Below are 20,647 nucleotides of genomic sequence, written 5' to 3'. Positions count from 1 at the left end.
TAACAATATATATATATATATATATATATATATATATATATATATATATTTAACATTTCCAAACACATTTCTATTATTTTTATTATTGGAATTTTTGGGATGAGTCATTTATACATTTATCTATTTATTTGCGGGCTATTATCCAAATCCTGTGGTTTCTGTTTAATAACATTTCGGTCAACTATTTCCCTGGCCTTCGTCAGTTGCGCATTGTCTGTATATAACGGTTTGAATCCTACCCAAATCGAGCAGATGCTTAGTTGGCCAAAACGAAGTGAGACAACAACTATGGAAGTCAATAATTATTGAGGATGCAGTTAAGAGACTCGTGATTCTTATCACGTTGAGGTGTAACACCTGCGAAGGTCAGAGGAATAGTTGGCCGAAACGTTGTGAAACAACAATTAAAAGATGTGGATATTAGTCCGCAAATAAATAAATTAATGAACTTTTCTATTATTTGTAAATGTAGGTATATGGGAATAATAAAATGAAAATAAAATTCACGTTTTTGTTAATTATTAGATATATATATTATTTTCTAATTATAGTATTCTGTAAGAATATACCCTGTTTAAACATTTTTATAGATTAATTTTGTCCAAGTTAATATAGGTACATTAAAAAAAAATAACAGTCTAAAAGATTTGAATGTTTAAATTTTTATAAAGTGTATCGTGAATTTTGCAAACACTCAATCCCTTTATGAAATTATATATATGAGAGAGAGAGGGAGAGAGAGAGTATTAAATCAGTGATGGAGCTTCAGGAATTAACTTTCTAGCTTTGACAAGATAAAATTTGACTTCGCAATCTAGGAGAGAATCATCTCCTGACTTGTTTGCACTTCCTTAGAGAATAAGCTTAGCTGCTCATTTCGAATAAACCCCCATATTCACTGTAGGTGAACCACTGAGTCCCAATGTAGAGTGACCCACCTGTAAAATGTTCACGGTTAGCGCTACAACCACATTAAATAATCATTATTTCTATGGGAACCTAAAACCAAACAAAGATGTACGAATTTGTAATTTCATTAACGTCATACTTGAGTAGCATCCAAGTTATTATAAGTTCTGAACGAGTAGGAAAACATGGCATATTATTTGAAAAAGTTTTGTTTTCATATGAAATGGTCCTTGATTTAGGTATTACATACATAGTAATGACAATGCGAACTATCTATACAATATGCACCACTCTTAGCTAATAACTATATTTTATACAAACATTTCTTAGGCACTAATTTCAATGAAGTTTTGTTGATAGTGTAATGGATAAAACGCTTACTTGTGATAAAATAAATTGGGGTTGTCCAGCCTGACTGAAAGGCTGTGTTACAGGGACAAAGTCTCTCAATGCTTAAATGCAAATGCACCGACTTTCATAGATGAAACCCGCTAATAAGTGAAATCAGCGTTGGACATTTCATCAGAAAAACGTCTTTCAACCATCTGAAAATTGTTAAAATAAACATTGTATTAATTCTCTTAGCGCATAATACACTTTCAATTCTATTATTGGGGTCGTTTTGACCTTTACCTTAAACTCGTCGTTGTCTGGATATGATATATAATAAAAACAGAAAGACCACACGGATAATGAATATGTATCGTTTCCTCACCCGTTAATTCTGAGCTATGTCTACGCAAGAATGGGTTTTAATCTATTAAATTTATTCATAATTTAATTTGCATGTTCAAGTGTTCCCGAGTCAAAATAAATCTCAGTGGATGATACCTTGAGTAATAATTTTTTAAATTTTATTATGTAAATTAAGTAAACTATGATAATATATTTATGGCCACTAGGTTTTAAGATTTCAGAGTTTCATCTCCGTAGGGAATTATTAAATTAAAATGTGGTTTTGGCCAGAAGATTTATTACGAAAATGAAACTCAAAGTCCCTATATAGCTTAATTGCCATAAACATATTTTCCTGGCTTACTATATAGCACTACGCATGATTTGAACACTGTTGAAAAATATATTGAACTCGACACATTATTTACTATATCTACAGGCTGGCCCAATAAAATGCATACACACTTTAAATAATTATAAAACCGATATTCATTATAATAAAGCAAAGTTTTATACATCAAAATACAGTGAACAAATTAAAAAAAAAACTAATCAATGTTTGAAAGTATTCAATTTGGTTGCCATTGTGGTCGATACACAGCAAAGAACGCCCCCTAATTGAATCCATTGACTTTTTGAACTCCTCTTTTGCGAGCTGCTTGCCGAACAGATTTTTAGTCGATTGGTAAAGGCTCTCAATGACTCCTCTTGCTTTTGAGGGACTTATTAATGATTGTGGTCTTCCAGAGTGGTTCTTATGGGCAGCCGTTAACTGTTCTTTTTATTGTTCCTTCTTACTAAAACTTATTTCACAAACAAATAATTGAGTCCTGTTGGTGCATCTAAAACGTCTCTGCACTTCACATATGTTCTTGGTCTTCCAATAGCAATTAAGGAGTTTTGCACATAGTTTAGTCTTGCTTTAGCCCATTATTCACACACAAACATTATTTATAATAGATGTTGAAGTTATGTTTATTTAAAAAGTGCATACATTTTATTGGGACACCATGTACTCATATTATTTCTTATATTCACAAAATGTTATATTTATAATATATTTCGCTTAGACTGCCTATATGTTTCACTTTTTCTCGGAAAATTCTGGACAGAGCCAGCTGAAATATTATATGGAATTTTGTTGTAATGAGCAGCGAACGATGTATTAAGGTATATGTCCGATATATAGTTATACCATATATTTTCTACTTTTTTCTAGAAATCTAGTCGGTTGATCTGATCAAACTTTTGTAATGAACTTTGGTTTGACATGTTAAAGTAAACTACGTGTGGAGCTATCCGTTCGTTGTATGGTTAAGATTATTTGATAGAAGTATTAAATGCAAAAGAGCACATTTCAGCGTATTCAACTAATAATCTGGCATAAAACATTATAATTAATGGCATTTATTCAAACCAGGTTTTAACGGGCTACAAATAGTGTATATATATATATATATATATATATATATATATATATATATATATATATATATATATATATATATATTAGACTATCCGTGACCCGTTCGGTCAGTATGTTATATTAGCTATGGAATTCGTGTATGAGCTTGACACTTGTGACGTAAACGAATATTTTTTTTTGACAGCGGTCGCAGTTTTCTAGCAGAGCTAGACTTTCACAATACTAAAATGCGGCTATAATGTCAGGACCATAGCACCAATTGGTCATTATTTTTATTTTTATTACAGACAAAAGTTAGTTTTGCATTAACATATTTTGTTCTTTAAATGATGTATGTTTTGTAAGTAAAAATAGTTTTTGTTTTCCTTTTTGAAAATAGTAGTCTCGACAAAAAAAAAAATGTTTAAATTTTTAATATAAGGAACAAAATCATGTTTACACCGTTTTGCGATTTGTTCATTTCTACCACATAGACGAAACGCTCGACATTTTTTTAGAACAAAAGCATATTATTTAGAAACACTAACAGATCGAACGATTTTATCGAAAACGTTTTGTTTTAATCACGTGTTACTTTTAATAGGTAAGTGAGAAAACATGATATCTTTTATTTAACTTAAAATGTTTTGTTTTTATTATTTTTTTATTTTCGGCAATTCTGCAGTATACGGACGGCGGCAGTGGTATATGGTGGAGAGATAACTCCAATTTCTTCTTGATCAAATACCGCAGCAAATAAGTAACATACAAGGTTGTTTTTCCGAACACAAATATATTTAAAAACCGAAACATTTATTGTATAATGTTGTAATTTCTTTTTCTAATTATATAGAAACATATTTGCGGATTAATGGCATCCGACGGTTTACTCAAACTTGGAAAAAAATATTTTATAATCGTGTAAAATTACCTATTTTTCCAGATAATCGCTCAAAAATCGAATATTAAACATAATTTTCCTCCGAATCGAACGCCGACGACTTTGTACAGCCTTGTTTAACAACTTATGAAGAATGTAAAATATTAAATTTGTTAAAAAAATGGATTTTGTATGTGTAAAAAATATGACCGAATAGATTAAAGTATTTGGTGGTTAAAACACAACAAAAACACTATTTAATGTAATAGGAACCTGTGCATTTACCGATAGGGATTTCTGGTTTGCGTAGGCAGATAAAATACAGGAGTATGGCAAGCTATGGTAAGGTTAATCTGCTACTGGAAAATCGGCAATAATAATGTAAGCAAACGACTTTTAAAAAATTGGAAGAAGAAAAAAAAGATTTTAATCACGCCCTCTAGTTATAAAGGGCCGCATTAGTTCCATGGTTATTACTAGTGTAAGGGGGATAACTCTGTCCAATTGCCTAAACATTAATGTTTATGCGGGCATGCACAATCGGATGTCGTAAACCGGAAAGAAACACTCGTTATAAGGTCATTTGGGTTTTATAATTATATAGATTAGTGGCTTGGACAAAACCACAGGAAAGACAACCAAAGCAGAAAAAAACTGAAAGTGACCCGAGGGACCTTATATATACACATGTAGGAAAATTTGAGCATACTTTATTGGTTTGAAAAATAGTTTATTTTACCAATTGTCAAAAAATTTTACGATAGAACAGTATTATATTATTAAAAAAAACCCTGACAATTTGCATGCAGTTTCGTTTCATAAAACCAAGGATACGGTAATTTCCATATTCAATCTGGCTACCATTGTGAGATTATATATATATATGTGTGTGTGTGTGTACTAGATTTTACTTCCCGTGACCTTTGGGTCAGTATGTTATATTAGCTATGGAATTCATGTATGAGCGTGACACTTGTGACGTAGGAAAATAGTTTTTTTTTGACATAACAGAAACTTTTCTATGAAAGGATATTAAAATGAAAAAAGAATATAGATAGCTTTCTATGAGTCGTTTTGTCTATTATAATTGATTAATTTTGAAAAAAAATCACAGTTAACTAATTGTAATTGGTTGGCCATACTTATAGGTAAATGTGCACTAAACATATGCTATAATACTTATTATAGTTAAATTAAAATGTTCATATATATGCTTTTTTGCATTGTTCATTTCTGTATTACGTTTAAGTTATTTTAAACACAACTCTTCCCCTGTTAAATAATTTCGAAATAATAACGTTAATATTACAGCGTCCCAATTGTTCTTTTGCTTTTGTTTATTTTAAACCCCACTCTTCCCATGTTAAATAATAATTTCGAAATAATAACGTTAACATTTCAGTGCGCAGATCATGCGCGCAGGCGCAACTTGGTGTCGTAAACCGGAAAGTGGGTTGCATACATCGTTACAAGGTCATTTGAGTTTTATAATTATATATATATATATATTTTAGTCAATTGTATAATTCCAAATATCAATGAATATTAATCAGAATTTAACAAATGAAAGCTCGTGTAAAAGGTAATGGCCTGGATTGTGTAGTGGGATGTGTAACGTTTGCTCATAAGGTGGCACATGAAGGGGCTCATCTAGAACCCATTTTTGCACCTTTTTACACCCGTAAAATGTTTCTATCATAGTCATTTGTGTTCCTAGTTTCGCATATGAATTGTAAAATATGTAATATATCCTCAAAACCTCTGATCTTGTTCGAGGGGAGACGAAAACTTGATGCTATCGTTTCAAATGGAGATATTATGAAGATTAGACTTGATTCTTAATATTTCTTATATGTAATATCTCCCCCACTTGGTTTTTATCATAAGGTAAATTTCAGTGTATAAGGATCGTTTGATACTGAAAATATTCATATTCTCACCTTGTTTCAAAATAGGGGAGATATAACATATAAGAAATATTTGGAACCAAGTCTTTCCATTGCTATTGTTTCAAATCATAGAAACCATCACACGTGTTAGTCTCCCCTCCATCAAGACCACAGATTTTGAGGGAAATATATAAACTGCGTCGATCGCTTTATTGCAGATTAGTAAAATATCAATACTTCAGTGAATATACATCACAAAAAATTGAAAATTGTATCATCAAATCATTGTCTCAGGATTAGTTACATCCCAAATTTTTATTCAAATCCATGCGATATTCACAAATTTATGACATTTGATTTATTATCAAGTAATTTGTACTGTCCATCGCTTTATTATAGGTCTTTTAAAATGCAAACCAAGGGACGATTAACGGTTATCAAAAAGGAAAATAATTTTTGCTGGACTCGCAGAAGGATTGTTCATCAAAGATTTAGCTATGGAGCTGGAAACACCAACACCAAATCCTGAAAGGATAAGGCCACTAGGAAAAACGTTTCATATCGTGATATTCGGAAAATTTGTAGGGAAGTCAACCAAAACCCAAACAGCACCAGTGTTTCCATTTTTGCAAGAGCTAGAATTGCTCCAATATCCAGGCAGCAATGTGTTGAATTAGATGGCAAGGAACATCAAAACAATTCCAAGGCCTCCATTGAGCAAATAACACAGGGAAAAAGAAATCGCTTGGGAAAAGAATTACATGAAAATGGATTTCCAACACGTCCTGTTTACAGACGATACCCGTGCTACTCTTGACGGTCCGGATTGATGAGCCAAAGTTTGGAACGCTAACGGAACTCCAACCTCTTACAGAGTTCATCGCCAACAAGGAGGTGAAGGCATCATGCTTCGGGTGGGAATCATTGGGGATGTTGGTTGGACCATTCCGATTTCCAGAGGGTATAAAACTTACCAGCAATGCGTACACTGCATTTTTGGATAACCATTTTTCACGTTGGCTAGATGACCTACCATTGTCATGTCGATTTCAGATGATTTTTATGCATGGCAATGCACCATCCCATTCTGCTAGGGCGACCGCAGCCTTCCTTGAATCTATGGCTTTTTTAGAGAAACCCTCATGAGCTGGCCACAGTGTACTCCGGATCTTAACCCCATTTAACATCTCTGGTAAGTATTAAAAAGAGGTTTTTATGAGGAAGGAGAGAAATTTACTTCAAACGATGTCCTGTGAAGGAAAGTAGTTGATGACGCCGGAATATAACTCTATTTCAGATCAAACATTTGACTTGTTCGGTGAACAAAAGGTTGTTTAAAATTATTAAAAAATAGTGAATATGGCAATAAATAATTCATTTAGTTTAGGATTAGCACCTTGGATGTGTTTTTTGTCTATTATTCTTTAACAGAACATATAATACACAGTAAAGTTTTCATGATTAGACATTGCATTTTTGCCCTAATACAACATTTTAAGGGATCTGCAATAAAGCGATGGACGGTGGGAATTCTTTGATAAAGAATAAATTGTCATAACTTTGTGAATATCGCATGAATTTCAATAAAATTTTGGGAAATAACTAACCTTAAAGCAGTCATTTGATATACAATTTTTTTTGGTAACATATTTAGTGAAATATTGATATTTTACTAATCTTTAATAAAGCGATTGACGCAGTTATATATATATATATATATATATATATATATATATATATATATATATATATATATATATATATATATATACTGAATTTATCCTGCGTTGCCGGATATTGAAAGAAAAGTTTAATTCATTTAAAAATATGAATCATGAGCGCACTTTGGGGGGATTTGTTTCCGAATGAAACCCAATTAAAAAGTTTACGATGTCTTAGTATTCTATGTACCAAATTTCAAGTCTGTACATCAAAAATCTGTTGAGTATCAAGGTTGAGAAGTGTCCCTTAACACATACTTTTTCATATATAAAGTTTTTCGCACTGTCGCATACACAATGTGAATTAAAAGCCTTATTATCTTCCCGCAGTAAAATCAGTGAGCCATTTTATGTATTCCATGTATATATGCTATTTACTCAATATTTCGCTACTGATTTCTGGATTTTGTTATTGTATATACATTTCTTAAAGCACATTGTTTTGTTTCTTGTACATGTGTTTAAAATTTCTGTTGAAACGTTTCTTTGCCGCCGATTGAGAAGTTAATACAAGCCTCACACTCACAATATGTGCCAGGATGAATACTTTCATTCTTTTTGCTTTGCTATCTAAATTTGTGTTCATACTTGCAATATAATTTTATTGCCATTCAAGCTTATTGCATTCGTTTAATGCAGTGTATATACCATGTAAAACACATTTCTCTTTTTTTGAAGAAAACTTCAAACGGACAGTTTAGCACCGAATATAAGAAAACCTGCTTAATACATTATTCTAATTGATTTGATTATACTTGACTATACATATTTATTATAGAGATCTGAGAATTGCGTCATTAAACACTCTTTGAAACGACATCCTTTGGGTTTTTACACTTTTAAAGATGTCTTTGAATATGTTTATAATATAAAATACTAGCAAAGCGCCCATCATTTCCCCGTCGTCAAATATGCTTAAATATATTTTCATTTGTGCCTATTTAATATAATAATGAGCCAATTCTTTATTTTATTGTTCTTTAAATATTGAAGGGATTTAAAAATTAAAAAAAAAATTGACTTGGATGCTATTATCTAGAATCCAAACGAAAGCATTTAGCGCCCTATCATTTATCCTTAATGTTTGAGCTATCGTCAGACATAGAAAATAGTTATTTTAACGACTGTAACGTATAAATGTGCAATTGTTCATGCGTAGTAGAACGCTATAAGTCGAGTTTCACCTGCCAAGTTCCAAGTTTTTAACTTTTAATCCTTAGCAATTTTTAAGTTGAATATTTACTCCTTACTCGCTACTTTTACCAGCTTATATATATATATATATATATATATATATATATATATATATATATATATATATATATATATATATATATATATGATTTTTCAGAATGTGAGAGATTGTATATAAAAAATTCCACAGCTAAACAACGTCGCAGCTCACAAGAGCCATGACAGTCAACGAACCAGAAGTCCAGAAGATTACGCAACGCTTTCCTCACAATTACTCGTTACCTTTATAGGGATGTCTGTTGTCTATTAAGCTTGAATGGAGTCATCGCAGTCGTGAAATATATATCCACAAGTAAAATCAAGTGACCGCATCAAAACAGCACTAACAACCAATGACCGTCGGTATCTGCCACAAGCATTCAGTGGATTGCAGTGCCCATAAATCCCTGATGGTGGAAGACATGGGTTAAGCCCCGGCAGTCCAATTAATGCCAACTCCAATCATGGCCACTAGTGACTCCTGGTTTCAAAGGCAGTCAGAACCCACCAGTAAACGCCAATATCCGCAAGTAATCACCACAAATCACATGTGTTGACAATGACAGCCAGTGGCTTTCGCTAGCTGATACTGCCAGACAATGTCCGAGTGTGGAAGCCAGATTATTTAATTTTGGCCATGGCCACCAGGGCTAGTATTTTAAGGTTCGACAAACACCCCACTACCAACAGTGGTTTAATTTGTTTTCTAGGAGAGCGCTTGCTGAATCTTATATATCTTTGTGTCGTACTTCAACCTGGAAACGCCAGTACACTGGTCTAACTATTTTGTGTGTATATATGTATATATGTGTGTTTATCTATTCACATTGGACGATTATGATCGAGCAAAAAAGTTGTCAGCAACTCTCTCTCGCTCTCTCGCTCTCTTTCTCTCTGTATATATATATATATATATATATATATATAATATAAAGCTGTGTGTGTGTCTGGTCACGAATAGACTCTATATGGTTGACTATTTAAAAAAAAAACTGATTACATATAATGATAGAAAATGTATCGAGACACAGGAATGGGTATGTTTGATCTGGCAGAACGGTGGTTAATTAAAATTATGGGGTCTGCGTTCGCGCCTGGTCAACAAAATATGGAAATAAAAAATTAAAAAAAAAACGTTTACAAGTGTTTTTGATATAGATGTACATAATACTTTGATAGGTATGTTTTAACTTAAGTAGGGATGGTATAATAAAATTATGAGGTCTGCGTTCGCGCCTGATCTCAATCGAATGGAAATAGGCACAAACTTTAATAAAGACTTTTCATATCTATCTGCGTAAGTATACTTTGATAATTATGTTTCAGTTTGATGAAATATGGTATAATAAAATTATGGGGTGTTCGTTCGCGTCTGACCTCCATAGAATGGACATATGTCACAAAGTTTAACAAGGTTTTTTTAATATACATCCACATAATATTGTGACACGTGTTTCAGTGTGAAGAGGTATGGTATAATAAATTATGGAGTTTATCTATTTTATTTTTACTTTCATCATATTTTGCTTTGGTTTTGATACCCCCAAATTCGAAGCTATATCTTTACAACCCTTTCTTTTCATAACCTATCATACTTTCATAAATCAGAGTCCATTTTCTGTAGGCTGTTTTTTTAACCCAGTCAACGACGGGCACTTTTGCTAGTATGTATATATATATATATATATATATATATATATATATATATATATATATATATATATATATATATATATATATATATATATACTTCTTGGGTTGAGTTCTGTTAAATAAAACACAAACTATTATAAATTTATGCCTTTCCGTAAAAACACAGTTCTTAAACAAGTGACAGTGTTTACATTAAAACTTTTCTTACTTTTAGCAAGTTTTAAATGATAGCCGAAAGGTTAGGATTGCCAGTTTTTATCTAAAATTGATGTCTTTCATAACTCCGCTCACTTGATTGTTGGAACAGATGTGTAATATACTGTTTATCATTATCACGCTCAATAAACTGTTATTTTTCCTTAAAAATCAATATCCTTATATTCTACGGATTTTTCTCCATCAATCGGTCTCCAATTCCAGCGTCTCTCTTTAAATTGACTTTTTGTCGTAACAGATAACCGTTGTTTAGTCTGACGATGTTTCTCTTGTAAAACAAATGAAATATTAGTCTCCTCATGGTAGGGATATGAATTTTCATAAATTTTACTCTACTTTCAATTCCCCACTATCCCTATATATATATATATATATATATATATATATATATATATATATATATATATATATATATATATATATATATATAATATTAAATAAAAGGACCATTCTGTGTGTTTGAGTTCGATTCATGTTGTGCGTGGTCGAGTTAGTAGAATATCTTATCTAAGATATTCCACTTGCAATCCGATGAAAGGGACAGACGATTTTGACTAAACTTACGACCTTCCAAAACTTAACATCACAAGTGCATTTGAGAAGTTTTATTGCCACACACGCCGAAAGACCCAACATATAAAGTCAACAGTAGGTGCTATTATATGGGAGGGCCGCGTTCGAAATGAATGCTCCTGTTAAAAGCACAATTGCACTATGATACCTGACTTTTTTTATTATAAACTGAAATTCGAGCCATTATCACCGCACAGGCAGTAAAAACAGGCATATAAATCAACAGTGTGTTCTTTAATATGACAGTTTCGCGTTCGAACAGGATGCTTCTGTTTAAAGCACAAGGGTAACATGATACTTGACTTTTCATTTATAACTTTCTTTCAAATCATATATACAATGATTATATAAAATCAACAGGAGTTTCTCTATAGTGCCATGTAAACGGCAACTAATAATTTCGGGCGGGGCATGTGAGGTTTCCTCCTGGTGCAAGAGCTGAGTCCCCAATTAGAGCAGACAATCAATGGATTCGATCAAACATTGACAATTTTAGCGATTTCAATAACCATAAAAATATGAAAGTATGAAATATTCGGTAATCAGCAATAAATCCTGGACAATATCTCTTCTCCACGCTAATACACACACAAACACACGCGTTGTACAGAAATTTACTCCATGCTATAAAATCAATGTCGATTAGATATTTGATAATATTGACAGCTTCATATAAACACGAATAGATCGCAACTGCTACAGAGAACGATAGTTTGTATATATTGACACGTATATGTAAGCAGATGTGTGACTCATATGATGTAGAATTATAGAGCATTCGTAAGATTTATACTTATAAATACACATTTACTGTTCTTCCGTCTGCAATAATCTAAGAAAATTGCCGAAGGGCAAAATATCCATTTATACATTTTTTTGGACGGCGGCTAGTGTCTAGAAATGTAATCCCACTGGAGCAAGGTTTGGCTCACTAGACCCTGCTACCCGTTTTAGCTTTTAAACACATACACATGTATAAGGAACTTTGAATTTTATACGTAAAGTAGGCATACATTTACTTTCTAATGCCGATAGTCTCAAGCGAAATTTATTCTGGGCTCATTCAATCTCCTTGTTTTAGCGTTTTTCTTCTGTTTTTTTTTCTTTTTTAGAAATATTATCTGTTTGTTTTTAAGTCGTCCACGAATTTTTCTAAATCGTGCTGTCCGTCGCTCAGTCAATTTATCAGTTTATAACGCTTATAAGATTTCAATAAATATTTCTACCAACTGAATCAACTACTCTTCTTTTGGATACCTCTTATAACGTCTGTCGATCGTATTAAATATTTACAATTGCATTCTCATAAACGCTCGAATATTATGCTCATTTGTGGTTCAATTTTGCTTTTCATAAAATATCGTTTCTGTCAGAAAGTGTTTGTTAGTTTTACCATGTCTGTCGTTCTGCATTCTGCGGCACATTAGAATTAATTCATTTAAAATGAAAAACTTAAAAATCATAAGTCTATGCATCTATGTAAGGCTAAATGTATAAAAAATTAAATTTTAATTGCTTGCTATCTTGCTTGTTATCTATTGGATACGCCATGCAATGCAAAAGGAAATACCTCGAGGGAATGTTAATGACGTAATAATGAAGTGATAAGATAAGGGATAACTATGGAGAAGAGAAGAGGCTAAAAATAAGAAAAGCGAATACAATCCGATTTATATTATCAATATATAAACGTTCATTATTTTCGCTTAGTAAAGCTATAATTATAATCTTTAGTACAAGTATTAATAAAATAATCTTTAGTACAAATTAATGATTGAATGTCGTTAAATTTCGCATCGAAATTTATCTAGCAAGTATCTTTAATTGCGACATTATCAAATATAAACTTGATATATATAAACTTAACTACGTTAAGAATGTATGCATTTAATGATATATGCAATAGATACAAGTTAAACTGGCTTCGGTTTGTCTATTACAAGAAAATATTTGTGGGCACTATTAATGAGTCATAAACAGAACATTTAATGCCATAAAATCATAAACAAATGAAATCTTTGGCTCAAGGGACATATGGGAAACTAAGAATAAACTGATTGTTAATATACGTTAACCTTGTACACACCGTTTTATTAATCAAAACGGTGCAAAAATAGGAAGGGGAGAGAAATAAAAGGTCAATGCTATTGACAATTTAAATTATCAATTATTAATTTACTAAAGGACAAGAATGAGATTTATTCTACATTGTTTCCTATTTCCATTCTGATAAGAGATAAATTGATTCGTTGATATTATAACCTCTTTTGATATACCAGTCCTATATACTATAGTACTCCCAAATTAATGAGTAATCTTACTCGTCTATTTACAATATGTTGTTCTCTATCGAAACAGATTACAACGAAGCTGCTTCCCTGCAACCTATAATATGGTAGTTTTCAAATCTAATGCGAATAAGTTCTGGTTAAGCTGTGCACTTTATGAATCGAAGCCTATCTAAGTTTCACCATTAACAACCAAGGTGTTGTCGCAGTCTGACAGTCATTGAGCCTTTTCCTTTGATCATAGCTGACACCCTAGTAAAAAGACATGTTTAATATGGCTTTTCCTCTCCAGAAAAGGACTCGAGTAGAGTACTTAGGAAGTGGTTGAGCAAAACAAAACAGTACCGATAAAACTGAATAGCATCCAATAAGAGTATTTTCCTGATTGCACATTATATTTGGCAGAGTTGGAAAAGTGCAGATAACTCTGGAATATATTTATCTTATAAAAAAACATATACGAGCGTCGTTACAAGAGTAAAGTCTACTATTTTAACTCAATAGGTTAAAGATCTACTATGTTGCAGATAACACAATTAAAACGAATGAGCTATCGTGCTGCAAAATTTATTTTCTCACATAGTCACAATGATTATCAAATCAATTTTGCTAGTGATAGACGCTGGCTATGCATGGCTGTCCGGTATGGGTGTAGCCATACAATGATTTTTCCAAAATAAAGCTTCTAACTTCTTTTTTAAAAACGTTGCAAAGCTATCTAATTAGGAGTTGTATCAAAACACGAGCAATATTTTGTGCACCAGAATCAATGTTTTTACATAGTGACTACGATTTTCCATGAGCTTTTGCAGACATTTCATGACATATCCCTGCTTCTAATGTGCGTCCATGACATTGTTTTTTTTGTTGCTTTACGTAAAGGAACTGGTTATTTCCTAATATTTTTCGCGATATAGACTTATACATGGGAACCCCGCCCCCTCTCTCTCTCACACACGCACAAATGTTATACGCGACTAATCGCCAATACAAATATCTCACTACTAAAAAGATACAACACAATTTCGTACTAACTACCTCGATCTCCCTTGAAGCCTTTAAAGCCAATCAGGCCGCGAGCGCCTTCTTTGCCCTTTTCGCCTTTCTGTCCTGGAGCACCTGAAATAATCAGTAGGCATGCAAGGACAAAGTTGTTAGTGGTTTCATTAGTAGTCTGGTTGGCAAACAGGTAACGACATGCTTATCAAATCGCCGGACACGACGACACATATCGTGATAATTATAAAAAAATAATAAAAAATATTAGATATTAATATTTTGAGTTTGAAATGAATTTAAACATATCATGCCAAGGGAAACTACGTTTGATATGAATTAGGCAATGTTCGCATTTAATTCGTAGACGATTATCCCCAATATTTAACATAGTTGATTTTCTCATATTTTATTATTAATAAATTAATTATCAAGCAGACTTAATATTATATTTTTTAAATCCTGTTATTTAAAATGAAATTTTTATTTCTAAAAGTATTTTGAAATTAGATTTAAAAATATTAATAAAATAAAATTACTTGAGCAATTATTTTAGATTTAACCCCGAAATCTTCCAGTTCTTGGATTTATGCTTGGATATGATTTTCACATGTCGATGTATATAAGATTAGATCATTTTTAGTGTTGCTTGTAAAACTCGGAAATCATGTCGGGCGATTTTTATTTGATTCGTAGTTAATGTCTTCTGTATTGAGAACAAAACCTCAACTTTCTAAATTGATACATGAATTAACGCAGTAAAGGTAAATTAAAATCTGTTCAACATGAGTTTATGTAGATTTAGTACAGCGATAAATGTTTAAAACTAGACTTAAGGAACAAAACATTTTACCTCTTTCAATTGGATAAATTTTTCGGTTAAAAATTGCGTATACCTTTCGGAGATTAACAAGGAAGTCGTGAAAAGAACTCCGGCATGAGAATAGTAGTCCAAATGATCTCTAATTGCATTTCATTAAAATCAACGAAGCATGTAAATAAAGTTATATCACGTAGTTTCCTATGGTGACATTTTTATTCATTATTACTTAACTGTATGAAAATATGCCGAAACATAATTGAGATAGTAGATGCATTAATAACTACTGTTTTTTGTCAAATGTTGTTCTTTATAGTAAGAACATATTTAAAAATATTTTCAATCAATATGTAGAATTTGATAATCTAGTTTCTGTGAAAAGTAAAGTATTATTTAATTTAAAGTAAATAGTATTCACATGCAAACTGTGGTACAATGTTATATAATAAACACGTTTGCTAATGTGGTTATTCCGTTGAGAATAACGAGAAAACTATTTAATCATTCGAATTTAAGAAAAATTGAAATTCACACAGATATAAATACATGTAAAACATATATATATATATATATATATATATATATATATATATATATATATATGCATGCATGGAATACGCCGGTAATCGTACCACACAAATATTTTCACCGCGACCCACAGTTGATGCAAAATCATAACAAAAAACTGCGAATGCCGCTTTGCACATCCTGTAAATACAACAAATTTATAGGACTACTGGAGCTCCCTAAGAGACGCCATGACTCATGACGCGGAGGACCCCATCGACCTTTTCTTTAAAACTGACAGAACTCCTGGATGAATCATGGGATTATCTCTTCTATTAAAGCTAAACTTGAGACGCGTCTTAATCTGGACAACCATGATACAGCTTCCAATAAACATACTCATAAGCTAAACGTAGCTGACTGGCGAAGAGGCACCCAGGAAGCTAAGAATATCTGTTGGTAAAGAACTGCAGTATAAATCCAATACTACGGTCACCAAGTCTGCGCAGCTTCTATGCGGCAGGCAAAGACATTTTCAGTTCCACACGCTCGCCAGCGGGCGGTTTTAAGGACGTGGACGAAGCTACCACTTTCACCAATTTTGAGATTAGTCTGGCAAGGTGGATGTCTCCCTTGGAGAACCTCCTCAACAACCACGCAAACACGCCAGAAAATTTCCTGAGAAGATTGTTGCAGCATTTTGTCCGTCATTGGATGGCACTAGCCCCATCCATCTAAGACTTCAACAAAGTCCTTAAACGTAAGAGATATACAAAAGTCTAAGGACGCAACATCTCATTGGATCTCCTTACCGTCTTTATATTAAAGATTTGGAGGACAAAGCCCATCCTCATGCCTTCTACAATGAAACGTTCGTAATAATTTTAAAAAGTAGACCATGAGAACTACAAAAACTTCTGCAGAATATTACTGGTAAGCATCGCCAGCAAGATCCTCGCCCGCATTCTACTAGACGGTCTTTTCGTTCTCACTGGAGATGTCCTGCCAGAGTCCCAGATTGGTTTTTAAGCTTTATTGCGAGACCATCAACCAAAGCTGCACAATCTCCAGCCACACCTCTCCTGAATAGACATTTTTGAATACTAACTGAAATTGGAGGTTCAGGACGACTGGAAACAATGCCGAGATAACGCCTAGCGCCTAGAATTTTCAAATGTCACCCATCTGATACTAGCAAGGCTCAACGTTGCTTAACTTCCGTAATCAGATGAGAACCGGTGTGTTAATGCGATTATGCCGTACAACACGCACACATACATATATATAAACTACTGAAAGATATCCATTGGTTAATTTACGTAATAATATCAACCATAATCATAATTCATGATATTTACACATCTACACGTATTATATTAGTGTGGGTTTCGACACGCAAAATCATGAGTTTAAATGTTTATTCTGATGATCGCCTAAGGCCACTATCGCAGTGACCGTGTTAATTTAATTCCGTGTCTTTACTGATTAGATTTCTGTTTGGCCTGTCTATGATAGTGATCATTCACTTTAAAATAAAACCAATTAATATAATACAATCACACCTAATGTATTTATAGCAATATATTTAGTATATACTGGTTGATTATAGCTTGTTATAGAAGATTCCTAGGTCTTTGAAAACTGACTCTTTCAATAGTATATGTACATACAAAACATACACCTTTATTATCAGAGGAATGTATAAAACGAATCTATTACAAAATTAAATAGATACGCGAAAACACACACGTGTATATTTCTGTATAAACGTATGGTATGCTCAAAGCTCTTCACTATTAATTTTCTTGTATAAAATTATGACGAATGTCAATAGCACTGCAAGTGGACTTAAGTAACTTATTAATAAAATAGGTTTTTGTTGAGTACAGTAATATTCGTTACATTAACGTTTTATATACACATATGGATTATAAAATAGGTTTTTGTTGAGTACAGTAATATTCGTTACATTAACGTTTTATATACACATATGGATTATAAAATAGGTTTTTGTTGAGTACAGTAATATTCGTTACATTAACGTTTTATATACACATATGGATTATAAAATAGGTTTTTGTTGAGTACAGTAATATTCGTTACATTAACGTTTTATATACACATATGGATTATAAAATAGGTTTTTGTTGAGTACAGTAATATTCGTTACATTAACGTTTTATATACACATATGGATTATAAAATAGGTTTTTGTTGAGTACAGTAATATTCGTTACATTAACGTTTTATATACACATATGGATTATAAAATAGGTTTTTGTTGAGTACAGTAATATTCGTTACATTAACGTTTTATATACACATATGGATTATAAAATAGGTTTTTGTTGAGTACAGTAATATTCGTTACATTAACGTTTTATATACACATATGGATTATAAAATAGGTTTTTGTTGAGTACAGTAATATTCGTTACATTAACGTTTTATATACACATATGGATTATAAAATAGGTTTTTGTTGAGTACAGTAATATTCGTTACATTAACGTTTTATATACACATATGGATTATAAAATAGGTTTTTGTTGAGTACAGTAATATTCGTTACATTAACGTTTTATATACACATATGGATTATAAAATAGGTTTTTGTTGAGTACAGTAATATTCGTTACATTAACGTTTTATATACATATATGGATTTTAATTTTGATAACTAAACAATCAGAAAAAAATGTTATTTCACTCCTTCCGGTATAGGTATTTTATTATCCAATGGCTGAGCTTCCTAATAAAAACAAGCTTATGTTTCTTGCCCTTTTATTGTTTTAGTTGCGTGATATGCAGTTTCATTTTGTGACTGTTTAGTTAAAGTTTGACATTATATAAGATTCATCATTAGAATATATTTTCTATTTTCGTTATTCATTAAACTTCATATATTGATTTGTTTTGATTTGTTATGATTAGAGTGATCATGAAGATAACTGATGCCTACAAGTGATTTCTATTTTACTTCTAGATTTTATTTCTATTCTCAGGTCTTTAAAATGTTGAATGTCAAGCTGGTTGTTGAAACAATATACACGGTTTGTACATGCACTGCCTCATGGTACTATTCCTCAAACAATTGTTTTGGAACATTCATTTCTGGTAGTTTCAGTCATTATTGCACTACTAATAACCGTTTTTATCATTGAATAGGATTTTACCTCGATTCGAAATTTAGGAATTGTTTACCTGCGTGGGAGCTTTGTCATACAGTATATTTTTGCAAAACGCATGGCTTTAGAAACAATGCATTTTGTTAGGTAGTTATTGTTTTAGACAAAATACACCCCACACATAATATATATAATATATATATATATATATATATATATATATATATATATATATATATATATATATATATATAAATCTCATGTAAATGGTTTCTCTGGATGGGCGGAAACCACACTGGAATTTAGGCAGGATGTCTTTGCCTACGTCCTGTAACCGGTTTAAAAGTATACGGACAAGAATGTTCCCTGCTATTGATAGGAGCGAAATCCCTCTATAATTGCTACATCCTCTTCGATCTCATTTCTTGAAAAAAAAGAGAACATTTTCCAGTCACTGGGGTTTTTCCTCTCATGCTTCTAACATGAGAGAGTTGAAGCATGTATTCTGAGGGAGACCTCCTTGTGTGAGGAACTCTATACGCATGTTGTCGGGTTCGGCAGTTTTCCCTTGCAGCATTTGTTTTAGTGCTATACTAATCTTATTGAAGACTAGCGGAAAAGACATCCATACGTGGGGTGGATGCTGTGGCACGTTTCTGATATGATGATAGGTCAAGGAGTCTCTATTAAGTAGGGTGTTGAAGTATTTAACCCAAATGTTCTGTATTACTGTTCCTTCTCTGAAGATGGTTTTGTTTGCTGACATGATTCCCTGCAGCAGCGCACTTTGGTCCAAAGATCTTCTTTAATGTCGTTAAAAAAGTTTCCGAGAATCAGTCCCAATTGAGATTTCAGGGAATACAAAATGAATGGTGGCAACAAACTGCTAAAAATCTGCAAAGCTGTCTGCGAAGCATTGCAGGTTTTTACCAGTTTGTTACCACCGTTTTGTATTCCCTGAAGCCTCGATTGGCACAGACTCTAAGCCTATACTCTTTTTGTCTGGTTATTTTGTATCTTGTTACCAGGTTATTATAGCTTTCCTTTATTCACCGAACGTGATGGTATACAACACCATAGTTGTCTCCATCGTATTATACACGTACAAGACCTGAGCCAGTTTCACTAAAACCTAAGAAACTCTAACAGTTCCACAAAATATAACCGCGGGTTATGTGCGACGATCATGTGTTCCACATAACTGTCTTGAAGAGAGCCAACATCACCAGCATTGAAGCGTTGATCATAAACAACAGAATGAGATAGTCTGGCAATGTACCTCGCATGGAGGACATTAGGCTGCCGAAGCCAGTGCACACTCAGTAAATGAAATGCAGGAAATCGGCCCTGAAGCCGCCCGTTACTTAGATTCAAAATCCAGCTTAAGGGGAACTCTAAATGAGGTCAATATAAATTCAAACACATTGGAAGCCTCATCGAACAAGACTTGAATAGAGAAGTAATGAAGTGCCTACGAGCAAATTTGGAAAAAATAGAAGAGTCAATAATAATCAAACGGCAACAAAGCGCCCTATGAGTCAACCAACCGCAATCACACCCCACGATTCAATATGACGAATAGCCCCGACTATTCAGAATCTGATTTGTTTTTTTCCTGCAAAAAAGGACTCGCCATCTAGATAATGACTAAAATTCTTAAGAGGCTTATAAAGCTTTCTCTTCTGATTCTTTTCTGTATCGGACTTGGAACAATGATATTCAGACACAAGTGCATGTCGACGACGGTATATATA

The 20,647-nt window shown here is 32.6% G+C and overlaps 1 protein-coding gene across 1 annotated transcript in view; it reads right to left on the bottom strand.

Annotated features, from left to right (window-relative positions):
• The window catches only part of LOC145276640 (uncharacterized), a 748,502-nt gene that overhangs the window by 411,061 nt on the left and 316,794 nt on the right, over positions 1 to 20,647 (bottom strand). The window contains exon 9 of the mRNA XM_080127831.1: positions 14,481 to 14,561. Coding sequence (XP_079983957.1) covers positions 14,481 to 14,561 — 81 coding nt within the window. The remainder of the gene's footprint in view (positions 1 to 14,480; positions 14,562 to 20,647) is intronic.

The sequence above is a fragment of the Euprymna scolopes genome, chromosome 5 (assembly GCF_053919585.1).
Source record: "Euprymna scolopes isolate OS-2025 chromosome 5, ASM5391958v1, whole genome shotgun sequence".
NCBI classification, from domain to species: Eukaryota; Metazoa; Mollusca; class Cephalopoda; order Sepiida; family Sepiolidae; genus Euprymna; species Euprymna scolopes.
This window is presented reverse-complemented; position numbering and strand designations above follow the sequence as displayed.